The sequence below is a fragment of the Pavona decussata genome, unplaced genomic scaffold, assembly GCF_977016875.1.
Source record: "Pavona decussata unplaced genomic scaffold, jaPavDecu1.1 SCAFFOLD_96, whole genome shotgun sequence".
Classification (NCBI taxonomy): Eukaryota; Metazoa; Cnidaria; class Anthozoa; order Scleractinia; family Agariciidae; genus Pavona; species Pavona decussata.
In genome coordinates, this window is record NW_028145513.1 from 859,722 (window position 1) to 877,321 (window position 17,600).

General features: G+C 38.6%; 3 protein-coding genes and 1 pseudogene across 4 annotated transcripts; 3 read left to right on the plus strand and 1 right to left on the minus strand.

The window, feature by feature from the left end:
• Positions 1-1,890: 1,890 nt before the first annotated feature.
• LOC146472827 (bcl-2 homologous antagonist/killer-like) lies at positions 1,891-6,527 on the minus strand. Of its 2 annotated transcripts, XR_014866501.1 has the most exons (3): positions 5,927-6,527; positions 3,855-4,550; positions 1,891-3,758 (listed from the first exon to the last, which is right to left on the minus strand). XR_014866501.1 is itself a non-coding variant. In XM_085119065.1 (2 exons), the coding sequence occupies exons 1-2, from the start codon at positions 6,488-6,490 to the stop codon at positions 4,440-4,442; spliced, it is 675 nt and encodes a 224-aa protein (XP_084975191.1). In that variant the 5' UTR covers positions 6,491-6,527; the 3' UTR covers positions 1,891-4,439. The 2 variants fall into 2 exon arrangements, 1 of the variants encoding a protein (XP_084975191.1); XM_085119065.1 differs by having other exon boundaries at positions 1,891-4,550.
• A 390-nt stretch (positions 6,528-6,917) lies between these two features.
• On the plus strand, positions 6,918-7,983 carry LOC146472828 (uncharacterized; annotated as a pseudogene).
• Positions 7,984-12,565: 4,582 nt separating this feature from the next.
• LOC146472829 (uncharacterized) lies at positions 12,566-13,821 on the plus strand. Its single transcript, XM_085119068.1, has one exon. The coding sequence runs from the start codon at positions 12,718-12,720 to the stop codon at positions 13,672-13,674; it is 957 nt and encodes a 318-aa protein (XP_084975194.1). The 5' UTR covers positions 12,566-12,717; the 3' UTR covers positions 13,675-13,821.
• Positions 13,822-15,076: 1,255 nt separating this feature from the next.
• Positions 15,077-16,331, plus strand: LOC146472830 (uncharacterized). The gene has a single exon (XM_085119170.1). It carries the CDS (start codon positions 15,225-15,227, stop codon positions 16,119-16,121), a length of 897 nt encoding a protein of 298 aa, XP_084975296.1. The 5' UTR covers positions 15,077-15,224; the 3' UTR covers positions 16,122-16,331.
• Positions 16,332-17,600: the final 1,269 nt, after the last annotated feature.

The window sequence follows — 17,600 nt, forward strand, 5'->3', positions numbered from 1 at the left end:
ACTAGGTAGCGGCTCAAATAAAAAACTTGCCACCCATGCCAGATCCTTTGGTACCCTGAGCGAGCAAGGTCTAGCAAAGCAACATCTGTCAGTGAATAAACTGCGTACCACAAAATTTGTAATATGCAGTTTTTTTAAACATTTAATGTTTGATTACGAACTTAAAAGGATCTTTAGCAAAAATTAATATGTGCTCAAAAAATATTAAGTAAAGAAAAAAATCTTTTTTGGGGGAAATTTGTAAAAATCTCTAGCTTCTCGCTAGGCAGTAATATTTGTGCTGGTAGTTGGCAAAATTTTTAAAAAGTAGAAAGCATAGCAGGGATAGCATTGAGGAACAATGCCTTGCTTGTCTATGAAATTAACCAAGGCTCAGAATTATTGTAATAACATCTCCAGACCCCTAACTCTTACTAACAACTACCACAATTTAATATAACATTACAATAATAATATTTCCTCAAAAAACCACCTTGGGTACTAATCATATTTGTTTTTTTTTTTTTCAACATCTATAAACTGGTCTGCAGAATTTTGAATTTTATTTGGTCTTCAGCATCCATAAACTGGTTGAATGTGAAATTTTTTTTGTGACTATAAATGTAAATTATGTTTAAAACACGAGCAGCAGTATTTTATCAGGATTTGAAACCACAAGGTGCAGCCGAGTGGTTTTAGACCCGATAAAACACCTGCTGCGAGTTTTTTGAACGGCTTAAAAAAAATTCGTGGAAAAGCTTGTGTCAAGTCTGAGAGTTCATAACAATGATGCTTTTGTGACCGTTGGAAATTAGCATACAAGAAAAACATTAAACGCGGCATACTAATAAGGAGGGGGTTTTATCGGATATAAAACCACTGCACGCGATGTTTTATCAACCATTAAACTTTTATCGACCATCAAATTTTGATAGGTCAATGGGCTTATGAATTATTAATAAGTTTTTGAAATGGAGTGTATTCCACGTTCAATAAGCTGGCAAACTATTTCTACCTCTCTTTCATATGCAAGGGGTGAGTGAGTGGTAAAAAATTTCAGTTGTTACATCACCAAGAGGGGTGCTCATTTGAGAGTTGGGGTGCTTAGTTGGGGGCTGTGCTTAATCAGGAACTACTCTACAGTAGTTTCATTAAAAGTATTTTAGGCTATTTTGTCAGAGGGGAATTTCTTACACAGGAAAATATACTCAGTGTAGGCAGGTTATCTTTAAAAACTTGATATTAATTTTTTGTCTTGAAGGTTAAAAAAGAAGTTCCAGTATAAAAAGGCATGGTTCCTCCTTCCATTCATGCATCAAGAATTCAAATTTGTGACACAAAATGGTAGACAAGATAATAGTTCACAGGATCCTCTGGTGAAACTTCATTGAAACGTGATTGCGAAAGTGCTGATCAAAATTTGAATAAAAATAATGTAAATGAAAATTTATTACACCCCAAACGTAAAAAAAAAAAAAAGTACACATAGTACCAGTAATTAGGAAACTTACTGTTAAGTTTGAAGCCCTCAAAAGTAAAATTTGAATTCTGTAATAATTGCAAGAAAAACACATCACTCCTGAGTTTTACAGACATGTTGGGATGACAGGAGTTGATGAAATAAAAAAATAATAAGGCATCAGACTCTGTATGGAACAAACAAAAAGTGTCATCCACGTACCGTCAATAGAATAGAATAATTCTGTTAGTAATACTTTCAAATTAATGTAATTCTAGACAAGTGATAATTTAATCATCACAAAAAAATGCCAGTTTTACACCCAGCTGAGGTTGAAAGGCAATTTGTAATCATATTGTCACTTGCTGGGCCAGGGAACTTTTTTTATATTGGAACTTCTGTGTGACCACATTACAGTTCTACCAATAGAGCACTAGATAAGCACTTTTATGCCAAAATGACTTCATACAAATCCTTATAATTTTGCCTCAGTTCTAAACATTCAGAAAGACAAAATTAGAAGGAATTGTATGGGGTCATTGGGGCATAGAAGACTGCTCAAATCTCTAACCCCCAAATCTCTGTCAATAAGATGATGATTTTCGGCAAGTACGCATTTTTCACCATACTCTTTAAAAATATCCCAACAGATCCCATAATCATAAATTAACTTAGTTTTTGTGAGGCCATCACTTTAGAACTCTATATTGGATATTTACAGTGACCTTGATGCAAAGACAGGGCTCGACATAATGGCTGGTCAACAGACAATGTCCGGACTGATTGGGGAGTTGAATGGTCAGCCTGTCGTCTTGCCGGTCATGTTGACCAGTGACATTTGATCGTATTGAAAATGAAATAAATTAAAATTTCCATGTTGTTCAGTTGTTATCAGTGTGTAGCGAGTCGCTGTGTATTGCGGAAATCCTGGGTGGTCTTATAGACAGTGTACCTATTAATACAAGTAAGCTTATTATTGAGAATGAGTGCTTTAATTATAAAAGTGCTCTAAGCCCTAAGCAACAACTTTTTTGGAAATATATAACAGCAGTTTTGGTTCATGGGCACCCGTTTTTAACAGTTATTTATCTTTGACTGGCCAGAAACGATACGTGACCGAGCTAAAATGAATTTGGCCGGTCATCATGTCTCAAGAATCTCCGGAAATTATTTCGAGCCCTGAAAGATGTTACTGTATCAAAGCCAGCAATTCCTTTAAGTCTTCACAATTTAAACATCCATGTTCTCCTCACTGTTCTTGGAGATTGTAAGGAGAAATTAGATGCTGATCACTAACGAGGGATAAAGGGGTACTGTCACGGCAATTTTATTACATTGTGCAGTTCCAGAAAAAATCCATACCCACCCCACGGAAGGTAATTGGAAATTCCTAGTGGGAGGGGGGTCTTAAAAGTCAAAATTTTAGAAGCAAAGTATAAAGCTAAACTGGAATTTCCTAGGGGGAGCAGGGGTGCAAAACAAAAGACCTTCCGTGGGAGGAGTATGGATATTTTCTGGAACTGCACATTTTGGTAAAAGTGCTCATTAGACAAACATTTGACAAAGAGCCTTTTCTCTAACATAAAAATAATTGCTCTTAGAGCAACTGGAGGAAAATAATTTTAAAAAAGTGATTTGTCTGAGGAAGAACAAGCTGTAAACAGTTTTTAGTGATTTCTCTGAAATACGAAGGAAGTGCTTGAAAAAAATGGCCATTTTTTTCAAGTTGTATCCATTTCCATCCTAGCCATACGCAACCAAACATAATCAATACTTGCTTCTGTGTACCAGTAAGGTTATTGCTAACAAAACTAAACCATTATTTTACAATTCCATTGACTCAAATAATTCATGTTTTTGGCCATTCAAAGCAACATTACAAATAGGTGACACTGCCCCTTTATATCTTGTAATCACAGAAGGCAAAATGAATATTATGTCTCCTTGGCCCAGTTGTTGACAGCCCTATTAAACTAATCCTGGGATGTGAATTTTGATTTGTACTATAGTCAATAAAGATTCTTCCAAAAGATTTTTGTCCCTCAGTATTGACTTTGATGCTTCTTTACCATTAGCTTAAAATGAGCCTTTCAAACCATTTTTAATTGAGCAAGATGAAAACTTTGGTTAACTTTTAATCATGAATTAGTATTAATGGGCTTTCAAACAAGTGGACCCTGGACACTAACCATTTATGGGGGGTGCTGGGAGTGGTAGTAGGGAGACATGATTATTTAACTTGGCTAGAGTACAGGATTATGACAAATTGATTTTTTTTTTTTTTTTTAATTTTCCATCCTTGGTCAAATCAGGTCAAATCCTCTCACTTTGACTGATTTATATACTAATTTTCAAGTGAGTTTTGGCCCATGGTGAAAAGCACCACATTTTCGCAATTAATGAAAGCCCTCTGTACTTTTGTAAAATGTTACATGGATCTTGGCATGGGTCTGGGGCTTAATTATTTGACAGCCTCATTGTTTGTCACTTACAGCTCTATGTCAACATTTTTGGAATGCTGTTAGAAGCTTAAATCCAAGAGAGGAACAAATGTTTCTTGTCATTGTATTTAGGTGTTTAGAAATGAAAAATCTAAGAACTGACACAGTGAGACTGAAAAAAGTATAAGGAAATGCTGAAATGACCTTGGGCTAATATAAAAAGCTTGACAAAAACCTGCATACTTATAAATGGCATGTAACTTACAGTTCCACAACTTATGATTGGGTTCAAGTACATGCCAAGCATCAAATAAATTCTGGAACCTTAGAAATAAATTTTGGGCACATTAACTTCAAACTATGTACAGGCTGGGGTGTGTACCCAACATTACATTATTTTATGCAGAGTCTGGTGTTTAACTTAGAAAACATGGTTGCCATACTGGTAGGGACCTTCCCCCTCAAAATGTTTTATTACAGGCATACTAATTTCAGAAAATGCATGTGATTAAGGATTTACCTTTCCAATCAATCATAAAATTAGTCACATAATTTTGAATTTATGTTCCCGTCTTCTTTGTCGCACAGAAAACAGCTATGGTTCCTAACAAAAGCACAAGACCGATGGTGTACCAGCTGGGTTCTGACAGCCGGAAATCTAGCACAGCTCTCTGTGAAGGAAAAATCTCAACATTAGAGAAAATAATCAAAGTAAGAAAAATCTAAGTCAAACAAATCTTATATGTAGCTAGTGAGACAGCTGGATGGGCAAGTAATTATGTGGGAAATTATAAAAAAGTGTCAATTCAACAAGACAAATTATTTTGCAATACTGGCTTGCTAAATCTGAAAGTTACAAGAGTTCATTGATTTTGGAACTTGAAAGTTTTCAAATAAGGGGAAAAAAGACTTTTATATTTAAGCGTCCAAGTATTTAGCACTGTAGTGCTAACTGGGGACACTATAAACCAGTGAAATAAATATGCAAATTGAAAATAACATTTCTTAAAAATCCCAACTGGTGGGAGGCAAATCAGTTGGCTACTTACAAAGTGTGGCCTTGGAGCGAGACTTGAACCTAGGGCCTCTAGATTACATGTCTGGCGCCCCTAACCACTAAGTCATGCCACCTCCCAGAGCTAGAAATACGAGGAATGGGAGACAGGCTTATAAACTGTAAATAGAGGGATCTGTGAGTATGTGTGTGTGAAGGGGATATTTGAGAGAGGAGGCTTAGACTAAATAACCAATTCTTTCCTGTTCATAAAGACAATGAGGACTTAAGATTGGGCCAGGTAATGACATGCAGTACATGTATGTGGTGTACGACAATTTGTACTAAACTAATTAAGTTTTAAATATATCTGTCTTAACTTGAATATGTCATTTTCGAAACACAGAAAGAAGCTTCTTCAGTGCTGTTTGCCTTCTAAATCTTCCTTTAACGGTACTTACATGTACACTAATCTTTGAAATATTTGTTTCAGCTGTGTAACATGTAATTTACCCGTTATATTTTTATTTACAATTTTGGCAAGAATATCAGTTACATAATCACAGAATACCAGCACTCAGAAGAAAAATATCAGACATTAGGAAGACAAAAAATAATTATACAAGCTAACATGAATACGTATATATACTAATTTACAATTGGAACACTTGAGTCATATAATACATGAGCTTAAATGTGAATTTGATCGAACACATACATAGGATTTCGTAAAGAAGTGACGCAAAGTAACTTACTGTCTATTACAAAAACAATTTACAGTGTAAACGTAAGCTGACAACTAGAAGATAAGAATATTTGGTGAAAATACATGGGGGATTGTACAAACCGTGAATCGGACGAAAAGGAGGAAATAACAATGATCGCATGAGGCTAAGCTTATAACATATGGATTCAGACGATGAGATTAGTCAAACAAGAAAATTTTTTACGGTAGAATTACTAAAAGTCATAAAATGTTATCTTACAGTATGATATCACGAGGGAGTCTGATATTATTTTCATAATAGGCAAATTAGGCTCCGTCTCTCTTACCCATCCTCCATGCTGGGCTATCCACCGAGCAATTCTCTCATTGAAGATAAAATCCCCCACAAATCGAATGATTCTCCGTAGAAAGCTTCCACTGAATCCTCTGCGGATGACATTTACAGCAATCTCGTACCCGAAACAAAGTAGAGCGACTATCCTACCCCAGTTTATTCCTGAACGAAACAACCGTCGAGCGACAGCGGCAAACGTTTCATAAGCCGTTGCAGGAGTAAGGCTTAAGGAATCGATCATATCCTTGAATTGGTCCTTGTATTTAGCATCTATTTCATCGCCTATCTCTCCTAGCCGCCTGCCAATAACGGGAACATGCTGCGAAAATGGATGCACATCATTGCAAGAACGAAGTTCTTCCAGTGCATCTAGTCGAGCACTCGCGGTAGGGTTGTTCATTTCGCCGCTCTGTTCCCCTCTCTCCGTCTCATCTTGGTAGCGTTGGAACATAAAATGACGGAACACACCTTCTGTATCTCGTGCGACAGCTAATTCATCTTCTTCAGGTTGAATTTCTTGATTATTGCCGCTAGAACCTTCACCACCTGAAGCCATCTTTTTGTGCAAAACTACGAACTTACCAAGCCACTGAGCCGACAGTCTCTGAGCAGCGGCACGTTTCATCAGAGTAAAATTCAGGTTCGGGAACGCCCGCGGGATCAACGACTCGGGGAGAGTAGATGTAGAAGGTTTCCCTAGCTCCGATATATGTTTCTCTTTTGCATTTTCAAGATGCCGTGCTAATTTCTGACTGAGGCCGAGGGGGCTGGGATAGTTGTATAAATTCTAAGTTAAATATTGTATTGTTTGAATCAAGTATTTAATCATATATATCAGGAGCCGATGAGTACCTGATATATATAAATATATAATAATAATAATAATAATAATAATAATAATAATAATAATAATAATAATAATAATAATAATGATAATGATGATGATGATGATGATGATGATGATGATGATGATGATGATGATGATGGTAATAATAATTATAATAATAATAATAATAACAATAATAAGTTACAGTTATCAGCTGTGCAAGAATGAGTGTTTCAGTTGGCTGAATAAATGGAGATCATGCCCCTCGCACACTATTGCCGGTGCATTTGAACTGTACGAGCAACTTTTGCCCACAAAGCTATACTCTAGTAAGAAGACACACACGAGTTGTCCCGGGGATGTGAAGTGTAGGCTATGTGGCCATGTCCAAGAAAGTGTCCCGCACATTCTGTCCGGGTGTTCTGCACTAGCTCAGAACAAGTATTTGCTTAGACATAACATGGCTTCAAAAGTCCTGTTCTACGAGTTCCTACGTGACCAAGATCTTCTTGACGAAGTACCACCATGGTACTCGCCAGTGATGCCAAAGCCGGTGTACAAGTCAGAACAAGTAGAAGCGTGGTGGGATGTACCTGTGTATACAGATCATCAGGAGGTGCGAGCCAACCGGGTCGATGCGAGGGTTGTGAATCATGAGAGCAAGAAAGTCATGACCATAGAGATGGGTCGTCTATGGATTAGTAATCGAGACAAGAAGAGCGAGGAGAAAACCATGAAGTATGGTCCGTTGAGGTTCGGAACTGAAGGAGCAATATAAAGGATATGAGGTGCACCAGTATAACATTATCATGGATGTGCCAGGCGGCTGGTCGAAAGAGACAGAAATTAGTGTGCGATCACTGGTTGGGCGGAAGACTACTCAAGTCCTAGAGAAAATGCAGAAGGCGGTTTTATCGGCGACGCTGAACATTGCAAGAATTTTCAAAGTAGTAACATGATGTTTTATTATACCAAGATTGATAGACCAGCCATGAATAGACCAGCTATGACTTTTATACATTTTTATATAAACTATGACTTTTAGATATTTTATATTTTTAGACTATGGCTTTTATATATTTTTATATATTTTATATTTTTTTATATATGTATATATATATATATTATTGATTTATTCACGTGCTATTTTAAGTTTCGCTTGGCTCACAGGTTACGCTACGCACCCTGTGGTGCTTCTTATACTATGCATACAGATAGTTTTACTGCGCATAATAATAATAATAAATAAAAAAATCAATGGAGAAAATATTGATTATTTTCTATCATTTGTAGCCCTGGCCCTGAAGAAGACTATTAGGTGTAAAATCAAATAAATTTCGGAGACCAGAGCAGGCTAAGTAAATTAAATCGTCCATACCCTCAAGAGATGACACATTGCCGAGCTTCTGCCGAGTTGACATCTTGTTCAGGCAGTCGTAACATCGAACGAAACTACCCTTTTAACCAGCCAATCGCAAAGATCCCACTGAAAATATTCAGTTATTGAAATGATCAAAAACATCTACACGTATTAAAGTTGTCACCGCAGATTGAATATAAAAGCTCTCTGACTTCAGCGTTACCCGTTGGCAATCAAAGAAAAGGCGGGTCGATCAGAGAACTCCGCATCTCACCATTTCTTTCCGTTCTTTCTTTCTTTTCTTTTTTTCTTAGCCAAACAAACATCTTGATTGGAGATCACTCCAGTTTCAAAAACCAACTGCCATGTTTCGATGCGTTTCGATCGATCAATTAACCATTTATCCCTTCAGCCGTCTCCGAATCATCTCGGATTATATACCTTCTTTTCAACGGTTTTTATTGAGTTCTGTTTAGGCGAATAATCTTTGTGTTTTCCTTCCATTTCAGCGGCATTGATGTTTTAGTCCATTCCAGACCCATTCAGGTTTCAGAATTGTGCTTACTCCGACAGTCTGGTATGGGTCCTTAGCTTGTTGGTAGAGCACTGGACTGGTATTGCAGAGGTCATGGTCATTCCAATATTCCGTTTAATCCTTATTATTGTTATTATTATTTTTTTTTTTTTTCAGGCTTTCTTTTCGTAAATGCTTAATCTGCGCACAGAACTGGTCTTCGATGCATTTAAAATATAACAACATTCCAAGTTTCCCAAATTAATCCATGCATCGAGAACTTGATTAAATCAGTAATTCATATGTAACGTAAGTATATGTTGTGGTTCAATTTTATCCTTGGTTTAATTTTTACCTTCCTATTGTTCTTGGGTATGGTAATGTGTGGAAATAAATTTGAAACAATGGAAAATAAAATTTAAACCAACGGCAAAATTGAACCACAACATATACACTCGATTGAAAAAAACGTCCCGTTCAAAGTGTGAACGATGTGACCTGATGGAATTATGCCGGGTGATCTGTTTAGATTTAGCATGCGCATATTTCGTCTTTTTCTCTCCCCTGTGAGCATTCTCGATCGAGATCAGAGCTCCTATGACTGAGTCAAGCCACGAAAGCCGGCGACACACCTGGCGATTTTATACGCCGATCGCCGCGATCGGCGAAAATCGCCAGGTGTGCCCGGTGCAGCGATTGCGATTTTCGCCGGTCGCCGTGATCGGCGTATAAAATCGCCGATATCTGGCATGTCAGATATCGGTGATTAAATTCGCCGGCATTCGCCAAGTGTGCCCGTTCCCGCGATTTTCTACGCTCATCACTGCGAATCGCCAGTAAAGTCAACTAGCCAGGTTGGGCGATTTTATCACATGACCTTTCAAAACGCTCCTCGATGGAGCCCGGGAACAAGGTTGAAGTGCCACATCTTCGCAATCGGCGAACAAATCGCCAGGTGTGTCCGCATCAATCGGTGGCGAAAATCGCTTGCGATTTTCGCTGGCGTTCAAATTCGCCGAGAGCGGCGTATAAAATCGCTATGTGTGTCGCCGGCTTAAGAATCAATCAATCAATCAATCAATCAATCAATCAATAATCAATCAATAAATTTTTATGTAAACACGGTAAAATCCATCAGGAGTATAAAAATTAGAAATAACCTAACTAACCTAAACAACATTCAATACCCAGTTAGTTAGGCTAACTACAACTAATCTAACTGAAACCTGTTTTTCATGAATGCCGTGTATACTAGTACTCTAACATTAAAAATGATCATGAACTAATCTTTTGAATTGACTAAGAGATTTAGCTTCCCTCACATGACAGGGCAGGCTGTTCCAGAGAACTGCTCCGCTATAAGTAAAGCTGTTTTTCATGAAATTAGTTCGCGGAAACGGGTCAAATAGTTTGTTAACAGAGTCCCTCAGGGAGTAACGCGTTTCATTTCGTTTAACAAATTTAGATGATAAATATTAAGGAACAAGACCATTTAAAGACTTGTATACCATTATGGCTTCCTGTATTTGAAATTGAGTGCTCAAGTGTTTCCAATCGGGTTGTCTAATTAAACGGTTAGCGTCAGCATCCTAGCTAGAAAAGGTTAAAACGCGAGCGGCACGGTTCTGAAGCTTCTGTAGCCTGTCAAATAATGTTTTACCACAATTACCCCATGCAGACAAGATTGCAATAATCGAAATGCCGGATTAAATTAGTGCGTTGTATATGTAATGAAGGGTAGGTGGAGGGACAAAAGGTCTAATTCTATTTATTGCTCCTATTCTGGAAGCGACCTTTTTAGATAATTTATCAATGTGTGTTTGCCACCGTAGATTTTCATCAATAAATACCCCAAGCGATTTGACAGAGGAAACGTGTTCTACCGGAACATTATTAATCGAGAGCTCAAGTGGGTTCGACAAAGTACTCAATTTTTGTCTGGAGCCAATTAGCATGAATTCAGTTTTAGCAGTGTTCAAGGTAAGTTTATTGGAAATAAGCCATTTGTTTAGGTTATCTAAATCTTGATTCAGATTTAACTGTATTGAATTCACATCAACGCCAGCATAGTGATGTGGGTGTCATCGGCATACATCCTAGGCTGGCACGAAGTTAGGCAGTTTGGCAAGTCATTAATATAAATAAGAAATAAAAGGGGGCCAAAGATTGTTCCTTGCGGTACCGCACATTTAAGTGAGCGGATTCTAGAAAGAGAACCATTAACAAGACATCGTTGTGTACGATTAGTTAAATATGACTTAAACCAATCAAGAGCTGTTCCTTGTATTCCATAAAGTGACATTTTAGATAAAAGGATATCATGGTCAACGGTGTCGAATGCCTTTTTTAAATCGAGGAAAACCACAGCATTAACATTACCACGATCAATATTAAAGGCCCAATTATCCGTAGCTTCCAGAAGGGCAGTTACAGTTGAGTGTAACGAGCGAAAACCCGATTGATGATTAGAAATGATATGTTCATTGGTCAAAAAGTTATACAACTGATCATAAACAATCCTTTCAAACACTTAAGCTATAACAATGACCGAAATAGGTCGATAATTATTCAGATCAGATGGCTCACCTTCCTTGAACAACGGAGTAACTCTAGCACATTTCCAATCATCAGGAAATATACCAGAGACTAAAATCTGGGGTGTAGAAACGTCCGCGAGAAAGATGTAAATTTTAAGCCTTAAAATCCGCACGTGCTTTTTAGCTTGTATCCAGTAGGGAGAAGCTCGGAATATGGTCAGCTCATTGGTCAAACGTTTTTGCCATCACAATAGTTATTACTGTTTTGATGTATTATGTGGAGATGAATAAAGATAAAGGTCAAAATTTTCACCTCGTAGGCTTAATGTCCTACTTGTAGGCTTTCGAAAACTTCCACGGTTCAATTAAACTGTTTTTGTACAAAATTATCCAGGATTTCTCTCCAGGTGTAGGATTTAGAGTGTACAAGCCGTCGGCATAACACTTTTCCTGGCGCAGGCACTTCCGCTGCTGCTTGGCGTGGAACGGTTCGAAACTCTCAGCGTATCTTCGGCGTGGCACGTACACGGAATGCATAAGAATGCACCCTGGGCTATTGGATCTTATCGTTCAGGGTTTGACCTTTTGCCTCACAACGTTTCTTCAATCGAGTGCCCGTGCTAACAGCCTCTTTGGGCGTTTTTCTTTCAACATCTTAGTCAGTTAACCAGACTTATATCAAAACCGTGCCTCAGGTTTAATTTGTTAATGTGATCAGGGATGAAATATATTCATCAAAAACCTTGCAAACAGTAGCAGACATTACCCTGCAAGGAGACTCGCTTCGATCTTTCCTAGATAACTCCGGATAGAGGAACCCTCTACTTTCCCAGCTTATCTGGGAAAGATCGACGCGACTCTGCATGCCAGCAGGGTAAGCAGACATGCGCATGGAAGAAATATTTTTGTTTAGTCGATTGTGATAAGGAAGTGCATTCGTAGCCGAGGAGTAAGGAATCCGGCGTAAAGTAACGTGACGTTTCCGATTAAGTTTATGATCTGTCTTCTTGTCTTCTCATTTTATCGCGACTGCAGAGAAATCCTTCTTGAGCTCGACTTTTCAAATAATTGCCACCTGCTCCTTCTATGGACTCTAAACTTTATGACATGTTTACCGTTTGCATATTAAACACATTGTTGTCACTATATTAATATTCTTGGCTGGAAATGGCGTCTTACAGCGACTTTCATAACCCTGTTTGCACCTCCGGCTTGAAAGACGGCGGCGGGGGATTTTTTAAAATATTTTTCTTCGCTATTATGAAAATCTTCACATTGCTTAAGACAGCCGTTAAACGTAACTGGTCTAATTAGGAAGAAACAAAGAACGGTCGCTCGGCTTACACATGTTCGATTCCGGTCATTATAGTGGTGGTCGAAAGTTATCATAAATTTATGAGCTGGTGGGATTTCACCATAGATACGGTTGGTTTACAAGAAAAAAAAACTATTCTCTTATGAGTGCATCAGTTGTAGTGTTAAGTGCGGTGTCTGATCGTGCTCAGTTTAGTTTTCGCCTGTTCAAAACTGTAGTTCTGACGCTGAAATGTCTGCGGCGAAAAAGCATGTTCGGTTTCACAACGCAAACCGCGAGGAAGGAGGCATTTTAAGTGAAACGTTAACACTGCGACACATAGAGACGCCAAACTCTGAAACAAGTTCCGTCCAGAAGAAGAAGAAGAAAAAGCGAACTAAACTGCAAACCCTCAAAGCCGAGAAGAGAAAACTTCAGAAGGACTTGAAAAGTACGAAGGCAGGTATTTTGGATGATAACGAGAGAAAAGCAAGCCCTTGTTATACTCCATACGAAAATCGACAGAGACTTGCTCGGACAGCGAGCGAAACGCTATCCAAACTTCAACAGTTACAGGGGAAAATATCGACCAAGGAAAAGACTAATAAACAAAAAATACAGAGAAAGTTGACGACTAAGTTAAAGAAAAGATCCATAAGAGCTGATAAGCAACACAGTCGACTTATCAAAATGACTACAAAGTTGGAAAGAATGAAACTGGGTGAGGAGGAATTACGCGCTGAGATAACGCGCGAACTGAGAGAGAGCACGGGGAAAGGTAATTTAAGTGACGGAGAGCAAAACAATCTTCGCTTACCTCGCATACAATCAGCTGATTCGGCTCAATGGTTAAAGATTTCAGAAAGCAAACCTGAATACAAGCTAGATGGTGAGGAAGATGAATCATCCAGACCGACCTCTGTTTTGAGCGAATCTGCCATCCAGCTGACCCCAAGTGAAAAGAGAATAGTGGCAGACAAACTTGCACACAAGTATGATATGACGCGAGAGCTACGAAACACGATTCATGAGCACATGATATCGCGCTCCTACAGTTTTTCTTATTTCAACATTATTCCTCCGTACAAGCGGAAAAAGCCTAAACCGCAGAAAACTAAGCAAGTTTTCAATCGCTTGGTTTACGAGGACAAAATAGGGGTGGTGGACTTTAGCAAGAAGTACCCGAAAAAAGTTGTTTTGAGCACTTAAATTTCTACACTGAAACTGAGGTGAAAATATTAATTTGCGTTTATAGTTTTGTGAATCGCTTTATCACCTCCGTGTCTTCTGTCTATAAATAGACAATCGTTTTCAATTACTGTAAATTATAGGTGTAATATTCTCCAGGAAAGTAGAATTTTATTTTGAACAAAATAATATGCCACAATCTGTTTTATCCGGTGTAACTTGCTCGATTAAAGAGGGTCGTACAGGGGTATTTTCGTGATGCGTGATTAGCTTATTTTATTTCCCGTGAAACGTGAATGTAATAAATTATTCTTCGTAATCCGTGACCTGAAGGTTTTGCGTGACCCGTGAAGAGCTTGAAAACGAAATTTTCATTTCTGTGATCCGTGATTTGCTATTTTTTCTCTTCGTGAACCATGCAAGAGACCCCCCTGTACGACCCTCATTAAACGTAAAGGTATTTAGCGTTTTGAATTAATAACAAGAATTGTAAAAGGGGGACGGTTTCAAATGAATTCGGGATCAACTTCATGTAACAGCGATCATTTATGTAATTACTCAATAAAAATGGGTTAAAACTGAAATGACGAACGTGGTAACGAACAATCGTTAAATTCACCAAATTCGGAAAAGCAGATGTCACTTATTCTCCCTTCAGGAGAAAAATCAACTCTAGCTAAATAAAGCTAACATCACCCACCTTCAGTTTGTAACCTAGCAACCTCATGGTTCGCACCTGCCTTTGGCAATAGTAGTGCACCATATCAGCGTTTTAAGTTGAAAAGTGTACTCGGCATTCCTTTCCGTCTGAACCAGCTCCTGTCGCTATTGACACTACAGGGACTGTTTAAAAATTCCAAAAGTTTATAACTTCGAAAGCGTTCAAGCAATACAAATTTTCCTCAGTCAATCTAGTCGTGAACCTGGATCTATTTTCGTGAAATGTTTTACGTTTTTGTCAGTGGGAACATCTGTCGGGAGTACAAGATCATCCGAAACTCAAATAATCTTACATGAAGATGTACTCGGGGCTCACCAAGGACATAAAAAAGAGAGAAATCAATATCAAATTCACGTTTCTATTATATTCTGGCAATTCTGGTAGATTTTTATCGAATTCTCCTTAATTATGTTTATTCCCATCAGAACGTTGGAGCACTATTATCTTCTATGGTCGGAATGGCGCCCACACGCCGCAATCTTCAGTACTACCTCTGTTTATCACTCCACAGAATCACACTTACGGGAGCCTTTACTCACTGTCAAAAACATCCTTCTTTTCTATTTTTGAAATTGAGTAAAATTACTTACTTAATTTGAGACAGACTTTTAAACACTTTAATTATCTCCAAACAAATAGCCAGCTTTCGTCTTTGACATATTTTGGTTTCAATAAAGTGAGTGCAAGTCAGCCGAAGAGTTATGATAAATTTATGAGGCTGTGGGGTTTCTCCATAGAAACGTCCGGTTTGCAAAAAGCTATCTTCCTCTTGTCAATACATTATTAAAAACACTGGTACTTCATTGCAGTAACGTATGCCATCACAGAATTTAGATTTCAGTGCCCTAAAATGTCGACAAACACGAAGAAAGTTCGCATCAGCGAAAACAATCTAAGAAGCGTTTCGTTTACACAAACATCAAATCCTGAAATGAGCTTTGGACGCAAGAAAAAGAAACAGAAAAAGAAGACCAAATTGCGGTTACTTAAAGCTGAGAAGATGAAGCTTCAAAAGGACTTGAAAGACACCGAACAAGGTATTTTGAAAGACAGTGAGAGAAAAGCAAGTCCAAGTTATACTCCGTACGAAAATAGGCAAAGGCTTGCAAGAGCAGCGTTCGATGCAGTATCGAAACTTCATCAAGTAACGGGTGAAATAGCAACCAAACAGAAGGAACACAATTATAAAAATGATAGAAAGTTGACGGCTAAATTAAAGAAACAATTTATGAAGGAGGAAAAGCAACAGAATCGACTTATCAAAATGACATTAAAGTTGGAAAAATTGAAAATAGATGAAGACGAATTGCGCTCTGAAATTACGCAAGAATTGACGGAGGGGGTGGTAAATCCTTGTTTATTAGAAGCAGGACCGGATCCTATACGTTTGCCACCAATAAACACAGATTCAACTGATGCTGGCTACGTAAGGCTCGCAACAAGCTTACCGGAATACAACGGCGGAGAAAGTGAGAAGGATGAGTCCACAACAGACTTAAGTTTAAGCGAATCTGGAAGTCAACTGACGCAGCTCACAGCGAGCGAGAAGAAAATTGTGGCGGACAAGCTCGCTCGCAAGTACGACATGACACGGGAACTGAGGAACACGATTCATGAACACATGATTACTCGCTCTTATAGCGTTTCTTATTTCAATATTATTCCACCTTACAAGCAGATTCAACCAAAGCCGCAGAGAAGTAAGAAGGGTTTCAATCGAATGGTTTTAGAGAACAAAATGGGGTAAACGGATTTCAGCACTGAAGATGCAGCCGAAAACACTAAGTTGATCCACCAGTTGACTGTTTGTTGAAATCAGTTCCGAATCTATCAAATTTCTAAAATTTAAAGTTTGCAGAAGGTTAGCTTAAAATTCAATCGATAATTCACTTATTGAAGAATATGAAATGAGTTCCTGACAAGCTAAATATAAAGTTTCGCTGGAATCTCAGTTATAATTACATTGAAATTGTATTAAATAAACAATAACCCCTATTTACCCTCGGCAGTGTTTATAGCACAAGTAAATTGAACGTAAAATGGTTAAAAATCCCAAGTTACAGGAGGCAGACCAGGTTGCTATTTACAAGCGCGGCCGAGGAATTGACTGAACTCGGAGCTATCGTGTAACATCTCCAGCTAGCGGTCAGAGTGGGACTTGATTTGAACCCGGTCTAGTCTGAAATGTCAGCCGTCTCCTCTCCCTAACCCACAGGGGGCGCGCCCCCTGTGGGTTAGGGAGAGGAGACGGAGACGGCTGACATTTCAGACTAAACCCGGTCGGGACCTCCGGATTCCACTGAAGTCCGGCGCCCTAACCGCTAGCCCACGCTGCCTTTCACGAATGAGAAAAACTTTTGATCCAGTGTAGCTTTTGTGTACGGGATGAAGAGCGGGGCAAAGCGTGAGAAATACGGCTCAATGTACCGTTATTTGTACAGTTCCCCTAATAAATATCTTCAGCCCCTCTATTGTTACCATGTAAGTTTACATATTTAGTATGTTGACCCATCATGTTTAATTTGGACAAACGCAAGTTGCCAATGACCAGCCATTCTCCCACTGCGTCTAGTGGTCGTAACAGGTGCCTCAATAAGCTGCCAAGAATGGACAAGAAATCATCCGTACACTTGTGGTTTGCGAGAGATATTCTGAGTGCATGATTACTTCATGTGAGTATAGCCCTCAAGTGCGGTAAGCCTAACATTATAGGATTTACTCGGCGAAGGAAAGCTTTAACCGCTTATATTCTATATAAGATTTTTTAGCCGACCATTTGATTGTTAATCGTAGCCAGATTTCCAATAGAGTTTCAAAAACAAATTACTAAGCCTCGTACTTGTTGTGCTGCCGGCCATGACGTTTTTCGGCTTAATCAGTAAAATTGCAAGGAACCCTACATAATTAACTTATGAGCATAACAGTTCTACCTCCTCCCCCCCCCTTCGTCTGCCACATCGGTTGAACAAAGACACATTCTGCGCATGCACTTTTCAAAACTTGTTCAAGCATAGGGAAATGCAAACGACACTTGTATGCCGCTTTCGTTCCATCATGCAGTCCAGGCCAGTTCAAATGACTCAGTGAAACGGTTACCAGTGAATTATTCATGTAACTTATGTGACTTCAGTGTATTTTAGGTTCATTTTGTTACCATTTAAGCAAGCCTTTGGATTGGTGTTGTTTCTCCAAGTCCGGGCCCTAAGTTAGAGCCGCGTTCGAGCTA